The sequence below is a fragment of the Seriola lalandi genome, unplaced genomic scaffold, assembly GCF_002814215.2.
Source record: "Seriola lalandi dorsalis isolate HSWRI2012SDOR001 ecotype SW California unplaced genomic scaffold, Sedor1 jcf7180002054570, whole genome shotgun sequence".
NCBI lineage: Eukaryota > Metazoa > Chordata > Actinopteri > Carangiformes > Carangidae > Seriola > Seriola lalandi.
Genome location: NW_019525123.1, coordinates 2,066,950 through 2,078,561, shown reverse-complemented (window position 1 = coordinate 2,078,561; position 11,612 = coordinate 2,066,950). Strand labels below are relative to the sequence as shown.

At 40.9% G+C, this 11,612-nt stretch overlaps 1 protein-coding gene across 1 annotated transcript; it reads left to right on the top strand.

Annotated features, from left to right (window-relative positions):
• Positions 1–4,366: 4,366 nt before the first annotated feature.
• Positions 4,367–7,635, top strand: cbln2b (cerebellin 2b precursor). Its single transcript, XM_023416851.2, has 4 exons — positions 4,367–4,672; positions 5,076–5,625; positions 6,325–6,444; positions 6,556–7,635. Exons 2-4 carry the CDS (start codon positions 5,338–5,340, stop codon positions 6,751–6,753), a joined length of 606 nt encoding a protein of 201 aa, XP_023272619.1. The 5' UTR covers positions 4,367–4,672; positions 5,076–5,337; the 3' UTR covers positions 6,754–7,635.
• Positions 7,636–11,612: the final 3,977 nt, after the last annotated feature.

Sequence of the window (11,612 nt, the reverse complement as noted above, 5' to 3'; positions counted from 1 at the left end):
GAGGATAACTTCGATTCAAAATAGACAAACCTGTCCATGTAAACTCCACAAGTTAGCTATATAAATAGAGTTTGTTCTCTCTCTTTGTAGCCATCGCTACGTCAAAGAATTAATGTGATAGCGTTAAATATCTTAATTGTCCGCGTCCAGTCGCCATGGTGACGTCCAGTCAAGTTCCGTCCACGAGCAGAAACAACTTTTCCGGTGGGGAGGGGTACATTTGCCTTCAAAATAAAAGCGAAAAAAACTTATTTCAATCAGACTGTACAGAAATGATACATTATATATTTTTAAATTGGTTTAAGTCACAAACTCTATAGAAATAATACTGTCTGACTTTAAAAAGACAGATGTAATTCAAATACTGCTGGCCATAGGATGCTAGATTTTCTTTCAGTGACTGTCACAAACTGGCTCAATGAACGTAACAATAAGGGAGATCACAAGTTATACTAAAAAAGAAGCAATTTACTGTAAGTAAAACATAAGAGAAATGAGGTGTGAAAATCTGTAAGTTTGGTCATGAAACCAGTGCATATATGAGTGGTACATGTGCTGTGGCAGTGTTGTATGTGCAAAAGCAAAACAAATAGATATCAGCAGATGGAAGGGAGAGGACAAGTGAGCACATTGGCAAGCTTTTATTCTCTGGAAGGCCCAGGTGAACAGCATCAGCTGATGACTCTCCCATGCCAACCAATTGGGGGCATCACACCCCCTCTTAAGATCAAGGTTCCACCTTGACATCCCAGAATGCAGATTTGTATTTTTCCCCAGGAACAAAGGAAAGCGCAAGTTCAACCATTGACCCAAAGTATGTTATCAAATTTTTGCTCCCAAAATGAGCACCAAGGCTTACCATGTGTCCAACAAACCATTGCCTGCCGCTTGACAAAGCAAATTCATTGCCCTGCCTTCACAAAACTCCAGCTTTAACACTTAGCACTCCCACCAAAGTAGCATACCCAAAGGTAGGAACCAAGCTACAACAAAGCTCACAAGGAAAGCATGAACTGTAGTGCTTATGTTTACAAAGCTACCAGGCCAAGCTACCAATACCAATACCACTATCTGAAGGATACCGTTTCCTCCCTGCAATTATTCTTGACCCTCACTTACCTAACCAAATTGTACCAATTATGTCTGGACATCCTGATGCGCGACAGGCTCAAGGTACAATCTCTGATTGAGATCAACCACTTCATCCTACAAAGGGGAAGCTTGCATAATAAATCTCAGAATGGGTTTGCAAGCCAAATTAATTAGGGACACTTGCTGCTTTCCAACAAACACTACCAAAACTAACACCACCAAACTAGAGTAACCGGTCCAACTACTGATGTTGGCAAGGACAACCTCCAAAACAATGGGAGGGGCGTCACAGTAACCAGGTCACCTTTCTGCAGGGTTGCTGTAATTTGAAAGGCGATGAATTAAAGGAGCACACCATTGATTTACTACTGCACTTCCAATAAGGTGGGGGATTCACAAGAGGCAAGTTAAAAACAAAATGGTCAAAATTGAAGCAGCAGAGGATGAGATATGCTGACTCTCAGTTTCTGGTACTGTATGTGTCAATTCTCTGAGGCGAGGTGAGTTTAATTCTTAAGAATCGTTCAAACAACAAAGCAATTCAAAGTTCTAACTCATAAACTTAAGTATCCTTAACTTGAGCAAAAGTAGTAAAATCATACCATAACAATGCTCCATTGCAATTTAGTCCGGGATTCAAATTTTTACCTCAGCACAAAAGTATTGACTGTGAGTGTTTTTAGACCTTTGATTCAGGAAATATGGGGCTATACTATAGGATACAGTGTACACATGCATAAAAAAACACATACAACCTGTTTATCTGGCCGTTTACATTTATTTTCTTTTTTTTTATATATATTAATTTTTTGGTGGTTGTTTCAACCTGAATATAAAAGCCTAACCAGACTGCAGGGCTGCAAAAAGCTATAGAGACATATACACACTACATCTGCTGCACTGCTTTGTCTTATTGAACAGTTTTTCTTCTTAAGAAATTCAAAGATATGTTCGGTGTTATGTTCAATAACTTCTGGTTAAGATATTGAAACTATTGATAATGAAAATAATTAATATATTATCCTCATCATTCTGTTGCAACACAATACATCTGTGTAACACTTTGTTTCTGAAACAATCACTATAAGAGATACCTTTGATTATTTTGAACCTAGATTTTTTTTTTAAAAAACATATGTTTCACATGAGGCTGGAAAAATTTGTTGAGATACATTTTAGTATATGGACATGCGTACTGCAGTTATTTACTTTCTTTGCCTGGAGATTCAAAAACTATCACATTAGACAGTTTATCTTGTGAGAACCTACTTTTTGTTCCTAAACAGAACAGAATAAGCAGATTTTGGTCTCTAAAATGTGACTACACACACGCACATACACACAGAGTAATACCAGTTACTGTAAGCTCTAGCAGGTGCAGTACAGTCTGCTGCAACCTTTCTCAGGGTTAGCAATATAATTCCTCATCAGGGTGTTAGCCCAATACAAGCAGGAGAGGAACAGGCCAGATTGATGTTATTTGTCTCTTCACACATGCTAAGATAGAGGTCACACCTTCCTGGTGTAAGGCAGGAGAGACATAACACAATCTCTCTCCCTCGCTGTCAGATGTTTCTTTTAGAGCTGCAATGAGAGAGAGAGAGAGAGAGAGAGAGAGAGAGAGAGAGAAAGAGAGAGAGAGAGAGAGAGAGAGAGGGAGAGAGCTCACAAATGAACTTGTTTGAGTCTGACCTCATTTCAAATATGAAGATACAGACACATTGATAGCTGCATGCAGACAGATGGACAGGCAGACAGATGGACAGAGAGATATTTATTTTAAAGTGGGTATTTTAGACTTCATGAAGCATATGGCGGTGCTGATTCTTAGTGCATGATATTTGCAAAAGAAGTATTGGGACAAAAGTATATGAGAGAAAAAAAATAAAAAAATCACTTCTGCATGAATCAAAAATCTAAATCAGAGGAATCGTGCTGATATAAATACTTTTTATTTGTAGAGAAGAACACAAAACCAACCAGACTGAAGCTAAGTCCTTTTCCTTGCAAAAGCAGATGGCTCGCTTTAAGACCCATCACATAATCGACCTCCCCGTTCCTGGAAGCCAGTAGGCTCTGCTAGCTGTCAGGGAAAATAACCATAACATTGTTGTCAGTCTCGCCGATCAGCCTCCCTGATGGAAGTGAAGTCCCTTTTAGGGCAACGGCAGCCCCTGGTATGGTAATGCCATGTAGACCACATCCCTTTCCCTTGCATGCCCCCGCCCCCCCCTCCCCTACTTGACATTTGATGTTTTCTGTAGCTATATGTCCTTCTGAAGGCCCGGGGTCAGTTGTGACTCTTGGTTACCTGATGTCACTCTTCCGCATGGTTTGTCAGTCAGCTCTGACAGTGCAATGTGGGGCTGAGAAAGAGGGGAAGGATCACCATGATTAAGTCTAAAATTTTTGTCTTTTCTTTGCTCTGCAAGTCATGTGGATAATATTTAAAAAAAGAAAGAAAGAAAAGATCTGGTGCTAATGAAAGCAACTTGGAGAAATTTAAACACATACTCTAGACATTCAATACCTTTAAGTGAAAGATCCAGTTCTGTCCTCTCCTCCTTTCTGTTTGCTCGCATTCAAAAATTCAAATTCCACTCCTGATCAATTATCTTGCAAAAAGTGATGTCTTCTCCTTCTACTATTTACTTGGGCTGCATGAAGTTGAAAACAGTCTATACAGTACTTCCCTCTGCGAATGTGAGTGCCAAGCATAATGTGGCCAGTTAGCATATCTTAAAGTAGGAAAATGACAGCTCATTAAAGGTCCAACCAAGCCCACTGTCGGGCCCTTCAGAGGTGTGCAGCACTGATAGGGACCCTCTAGACGCAGCTCTTTAAAGGATGATGACATGTCAAGAATTCAAAAGAAAGGCTAAGGGTGGTACAGAGAGGTGCAGGTCATTCTCTGTGAAGTGAGAATATTCTGAAGTGTCACCTGCCTTCATTGCTCAAGGCTTGTTTGCGAAGTGTGACGTACGGGTGAAATCATTTGCTGATTCCCATCAATAAAATATGCAAGCCAGATATCCACTGCACTTTATTATTTGAATCACTTTCATGCTTTGATATTTCTACGTACTTCTGAAAAGCAGATCTTTGCACAATTAATATGCCACCACTGGATGGCGCACGAGTATCTTTATTGGACTCATAAAAATGCTCGTTTACGTCTGAAATTAGTAACATATACATGCATGCTGAATGTACCATGCAGCAGCAAGGTTATCCGCTGCAGCCCCTTTCATTTCAGATTAATCAGGATGAGACATGAGAAACCCACAGCATATAAATGACAGGACATTGAGAGCAAGTGATCTCTGCGTTCCTGAGGGGCCCCTGAGCTCACAGCATTGATCTGATTAATATGAAAACAAACCCATTAATCCACGCGTGTGCTCTTAATTGCGGGATACTTCTGAGGAGTCTTGTTGCAGTGGCTACACACAAAGAATGGGCGTGAGTTGTCCCTCGAAAGGGAGCCCAGAGACTCTTGCTTTTTTTGCATCAGCGATCTGAGCGCTCAGTTCACAGTCTGTGAGAGACAGAGAGCACACCAGCGGGATGGATGGCACAGGTAGGTCGTGATTTACCTTTTTTTCTCAGCAGAAATATCTGCAAAGTGCTTGTTTCACCATAATTATCAGTTAGATCGAGGTTAGAGGATTACTGTATCATCTCTTCCATTGACATTATAAATTGTTGCAAAGTGCTGCTGCGCACTGATCTGTTAGGAAACACTCTGCAGTAGCACAGATAGTTGGTTTGATCAATAACGGACAAATAGAAAATGAGTAATCATATCTACAACACGATTTGTCAGGATTTTGGCTTTAACAGAGAGCGACTGCCTTTCATTTTACGCACGATAGCCATTTTACGCACACAAATTATACCCAAGTGTAATAAGTTAACTATATTAAATCCTTCTCCTAATGCTGTCTGACATGAGAAACTCTCATTTTTTCTCTTACCACCAGGATCTACAACAACAGTTGTCTGAATACTCTCCCAAAACTAAGAGGACGAGGACGCACAGGAGGGAGGGGAGTCTCAGCCGGAGAGAGTCTGAGTGCGTTTGTGTGTCAGAGGCTGTTTGAGAGAGTGAGGGAGCATCACAGATAGAAGAAAAGAGAGAGGGGAAGAGAGAAGGGAGTAAGTCTGGACCAGGTGATCGAATACTAACAAACCTCCAAGGGGCTGCTGGGTTGTATCAGTGTGCACGGGATCAGCGATCTGACCATGGTGCCAGCGCGCTGCCCGGGACCCTGTGCCATACTGGCACTGGCCCTCCTCTTGGGATGCGGCGTGGTTCTCTGCCTCGGCCAGAACGACACGGAGCCCATCGTGCTGGAAGGGAAGTGTCTTGTGGTGTGCGACTCGAACCCTTCTTCGGACGGAGCGGTCACCTCCTCACTTGGCATATCAGTCCGCTCCGCTGGGGCAAAGGTGGCTTTTTCCGCCGTGCGTGGAACCAACCATGAGCCGTCAGAGATGAGCAACACGTCTATGACCATCTATTTTGACCAGGTCAGAATTTAGCACTAACATAACCCACTCACAGTGAAATATAAATCAGATTTGGCCCAATATCTTAGCTCTATTACTGTTTTCTTTTTTTATTGTTTTTCCCTCTCTACACCTTTAAAATTTGCCGTGGGCGTACATGACTTGTTTAAGGTCATGTTCCATTGATTTCCTATCACTGCTCGCGCTCTGTGTGATCTGAGCCCCGAGTATCTCCAACCTAAAGAACACAATGCTGCTTTTCTCCTCTCATTAAATGCTCTGCGTAACTGGCGTGATTTGGAGATGCGCTGCCAAAAAGGATGATCATCCATGCATGATCATTTATCACATATGCGCGTTAGGCCCTCGACCGAATCTACATATGCATTGTGTGCACCTTTTTGGTAGGGATGTTCCAATAAGTTTTCACGGCTGAAGGCTTTGGACAGCGGCCTGTTATACGCATCACGTTGGGAAGCATCCCAAACTGCGACTGAAGTTCAGCCTAAAACATTTGGCATAGCAGAACCAGGCTATATCTGATACGTCTGTCTGTAGTCACTGTGCGTAGCAGAGACAAACAATACACAGTAGCAGCTGTTATGTTAAGTGAAGCATGCACATGGGGGGGTGGGGTGGGGGGGAGTGGGAGAGTGGGGGGGAGAACAAAAAAAAAAAAAGATAGAGCGCTGTCTCATTCTGCGCCCTTTTTGGTCACAGGTTTTAGTGAACATCGGCAACCATTTCGATCTCAAAGCAAGTGTTTTCCAAGCTCCAAGAAGGGGGATATATAGTTTCAGCTTTCACGTGGTGAAGGTGTACAACAGACAAACCATACAGGTGAGCAATTATCAAATCTGCATTCAGCATTTTAACATTTTAGTGCTCGGGCAAAACTGAACAAGCCTGTGTCTGCTCCCCCCCCCCCCCCCCCCCCCCCCTTCCCCGCAGGTCAACCTGATGCAGAATGATTATCCGGTTATATCAGCTTTCGCCGGTGACCAGGACGTTACGAGAGAGGCGGCCAGCAACGGAGTACTGCTGATGGTTGAGCGGGAGGACCGCGTCTATCTGAAGCTGGAACGGGGCACCCTCATGGGTGGATGGAAATACTCCACCTTCTCAGGCTTTCTAGTCTTTCCTCTATAATCTAATCTGCGATGATCCACGTCGCACTGGACTCTGCTTAGGTTGAGGAACAGGAAAAAAAAAACAAAACAAAACAAAACAAAACAAAAAAAACAAAAACATGCCATTTATTTTTAACTTAAATAACTGTCAGCCAAGGAAGCCGACGAATATCTGTATACCTACACTCGTCCACTATCTAGTCAAATATGAACGTTTCCTTGGAGTTTCATATATTCAAATCCATCAGTCAACTTTAACGCAATCTGGATGATTAAACGTATTGATCGGCCAGTGGCGTGCGCTTATCCGGTATGTGGATTTTTTTCTTGCTTGGGAAAACAAACTTTGTCAACAGACAAACGGGTGTACCTGGAGGAAATGGACAAGATGGAGATGATGAGGAGTGGAGGAACTGATGTCCTGGACAGGCCGAGTGTGTTATGCTCTATTTTATGTTTGTATAGCCTTAAAGAATATATGGTTTCCGTCCAAGTGAAGTATATGGAATTATGGACATCCAGAGAAGAAGTGCTTTCATACCCAAGGCATTTTTTTGCACGAATGGAAGTTCTTTTCTTTATGTTTTTGTGCTGTCAATGGTGTTGCGTTTGGATGCTGAACATATTGAAAATAAGCCAAATGTAGGCCGCCGACGAGTTTATTAAAAGAGAAAAAAGGCGACATATTTCAGCCACCGGAGAAGACTTAGAGCCCTTTTATTAAAAAAAAATAATAATATAATTTATAAAGTACATATTCACATTATTGTGTGTTCTCCATTTCGGAATCTGCGTAGCTTTGACTGATTTAATGTTCAGTGACGTTGCTCACCAAATGTACATTGTGGAAATAATAGAAGAATCCCTATATGTCCCGCTTAATAAAAGATATTGTATTGTATATAGGCTGAGCGCATTGATCAATTTTTATTCACATGCCTTTCAGTTTAAAGGGAGTAGACTGAAGAAAAGCTCCAAAGGCCTCAAGAAGAAACAGACAGCAGCTTCTTTAGTCGCTGTCCGAGGTGCTGAAATATACTGCTGGGCGCAGCAGCACTTGTTACACGTTGAAAATAAATGTAACTAACAGGGAGCAGAGAGGCAGCACATGTATGGGGAATATGTGTAAAGAAACCAGCTTTAAGATAATGATTAAAACCTGCTTGTTTGTCAAATGGAATATAATTCGTGGAATGGAAATACTGAGCATCCAGCTTCCAGCTCAACACTGGGAACGCTGGATGCGCCTTTACGCAGCGCACGACAAATACAAACGACAGAGAAACTCGGTTTTCTAAAGCCAAAGCCAAATCCCTTTTTAAATAAACACACGCTTTGTGGAGAGCCGCACACATTTTTTAGGCTGGAATGATTAAAAACGGCAAAAAAATCGTCTATTCTGTAGTTTAACAACTTCAACTTCCTCCGCCCTGTGGTGCAACTTTGGGTTTCATCACATAATTGGAAGCCATCTTGTTTGAAAATCAACGTTTTCGGATATTGCCGCCCACACACAACACCCCCTCCTCTCTCTCTCTCTCTCTCTCTCTCTCTCTCTCTCTCTCTCTCTCTGACACAGTCAAAACATATTCCCTCCCCCCTAAATAGAGCCAAGGTCTGAATCATGATTCAGGCGATTCCGACCAATCAAGGTGAAGAAGTGACTTGTGTAGGATTTGTGCAGGCACTGCAGCATGTAGCTGAAGATAAACAATATTCTTTAGTTATAGAGCAATTTATCAATGACAACTAGTCTCTTCATTACCACATATGAATATTTTTCTATCCACGTATTTGATGAGTAATATAAGTATCTGTGCGATTGTGAATTATATTGAGGATGCTTACTGTTTTTGAATTCAGGTGAAAGCCTTTATTCTTTATTGATTTCCCTTGTTAAATCTGTGCAAGTCGCAGACAAGTTGAGACTTTGGGGCTTTTGAGATGCTGACTGAGTGAAAGCAAAAGCACTGCTTGCTCAATATCAGAGAAAAGTCTAAGTCTGTTGAACAACTGTGGAAGTTGTAAGCTGCAGTGACTCTTTAATTTAGCAGTCAAGCTAAATGGTCTGGCTGATGTGCTACTGTCGGGTCAAAGGGCAGACTATCATGCTTCAGCTTAGTTTTGGAGGATTCGTATGAGTATTTGACTTTTTTCAGTGCTGTGGAGCACGGCTGTATTATAAATGTTGTTGTTCTAACTCTGGGGACACACTAGTAATACATCTATCAACTTCCTGTTTGGACTTTGCTGTGTTTACAAATGTCCTCAGCAACACAGGTGCACGTGTAAGGGGAGGATTTGGGAAGAAAAAAGATACCAGTAAAACAAAACTTAAGTTTCTTGATCACTGTGCGTGAAATGGCAACATGACAATATGGATATCAGGTTTCATGCATTTTGATTTGTTTAGATTTTGTCTCACTTGTGATTAGGATGTAAATCATCTGCCAGTGAAGGAATTCTCCATGTTGCCTGACATTAAACAGGTCGAAGTGTGATACTCCCATCAAATGACCTGCTTAAAACCAGACAAACAAAAAACATCATAGGTTTAAATGGAGAGTTGCAGTGCGATTAAACACCTTTTAGCTTTAGATAAGAAAGAAGAGAAGATGCCGCACTAAAACTGTGAATTTTGTTTTGATGGAAGTCAGTGAAAACACATGTTGAATTTCTTCCTTAAACTTAAAACAGCTGAAGACTTTAGGTTGTAAAGGTTGAGAAAATTGTTTTTTCAGAGTATTTTTAAGTGAACAAGGTTCTAAAGTGACCAGATGAAAACCCTCTGATTGGTTAAGCATCATAAATCTGATCCTCATCCTAACAAAAAGTTATTTTCCAGTGGAGTTGTCCGTTTAATACAAAGCCAGCTTGACAATGACAGGAAAAAAAAAATGTTGTCAACAGAGTTAAGAGCCAGACTGCAACACTTTCTGATAATCCTCAGCTTGTTGAAACACACTCCACTGTTGTGATTACTGTGTCGGGCACAGACATAAGAACACATAAATATAACAGTTTGTTCCACTGGGTTAAGAATGTGGCCCAACAGCTGCTGGGCCTTGAAAACATTTGCATTTATAACTGAAGATATCCTACATGTGAGCATCTGGAAACTTGCATTCTTGCTTCCATCTTTTTTTTCCCACCTTTTTTTTTTTTTTTTTTAAATATACCTTGATCTTATGAATAACAGAACACAACAGCTGAGAACAAAGAAAAAGACCTGCTGATAGCATGCTGATGCCAGCAATAGGACTGCACAAAGCAGCAGAAACTGCCAGCAAATCAGAGTGATTTGGAGAGTGTATTAAATTGGCCTATAAAGTGCTAATTGTGCCCATACTGGAATGAAAAGTCTCTTTCCAAATGATCCCCTTAGCTAATTAAGATAGTTGTCAGAAGCAAATGCACAGAGCAAATGAGAAATGAAAACAAAAACACTTTTTGGTTATTGCATACAATCAAATAAGTCTGACTAAGTCCTTTCTTTCATGTAAAGAACATGAATGGGATTGTTGAAGTGCAGAGATGTTTGCTGAAGTTCGTATGTAGGAAGACTGTTTGCAGCTTAATAGGCATGTTCTACCCAAAAACAACCTGTAAATGTTACCATAATGCGACAATTTCTACATAGCCTAACTGGATTTTTTTCTGTTTGTAGCAGTAAATATAGATCCATTATCAGAGTATAAGCTCACAATTTGTTCACCATCGAAAATATAATCAGTCTTCAAATAATGGGAGGATCGTATGGAAGCACTTTTTTTTTTACTGTGCTTTGCCAGGCAAATACCCTGAACTCCTGTGGCCTTATAGATTTTTAGAGCATTATTTGATCATCCATGGTCTCTTTAAAGATTAATGTTTGTCCTCGTGATGGACGTGCTCCAAGGATTGGCTCTTTAATTTGTATGACTCTGAGACACAGCACATGCACTCAGATCATAGGCTGACTGCACCGTGGGCCCCCTCGCAGAGGGGAGGTGCAGCAGCGCTAAATGCATTGGAATCTAAATTATGTAATAGACTCATCAGGCGAATGTCATCTTTGGTTCCAGACTCTCATGGAGAATGTCAGTTTTTCATTAATGAGGTTGTTTAAGTGTGTAAACACCCACGCAGGCTCAGCACGTTTTCACTTCTAACCGTTATGTACACGCACACACACATACACACACATACACATGCACACACATCACAGAGTTGAATTCCTGCTCATTCGGCCCTGAACAAAGCAGCTCCTGTTTGGAAACATCGAGACGTGTCTTCAATCGCTGTGGGGAAAAAAAAACAGCATTAAAACCATTTTCACAACCAGAATTAAAGTTGCCTGGCGCTGATTTAGAACCTCTCATCTGAATATCAAGACTGCTTTGACATTCATTTCAGCGCCTGTTGTATTCTCTAAAACATTTAATTGCATCGCCTTTGCATATCTTCAGTGGGTGATTTGTTCAGTTTTAACAGGTATGATAGTTAGTAGGTGAAGTGTCGTCATTTATCTGTAATTTTTAAACAAGAAAAACATTTGTGCAAACAAGATGAGCACCACTTTCCTCCTCCTCGCATTGAAATATCACCACAATTTCTCCATTGAGTGACAAGTCCTTCATTGGGGAAAAAAAAGATGGTAAAATTTAAACCTTGCTCTTGCTGGATGCTGAAATAGTTATTCATAATCTTGCTTCTGGCACAAAGCAATGTGGAAAAAAAAAAAAAAAAAAAATCTGCTTTTCCATCCCTGAAATAATTCTGCACCATTTTGTGTTGCTATGCACATTGGTAATTTAGCTTCACTTTTACATGTTAGAATTGTTATATAACATGTTATATAGTTTCAGTCTGAGTGCTAAATACACCCAAAAAACAAGA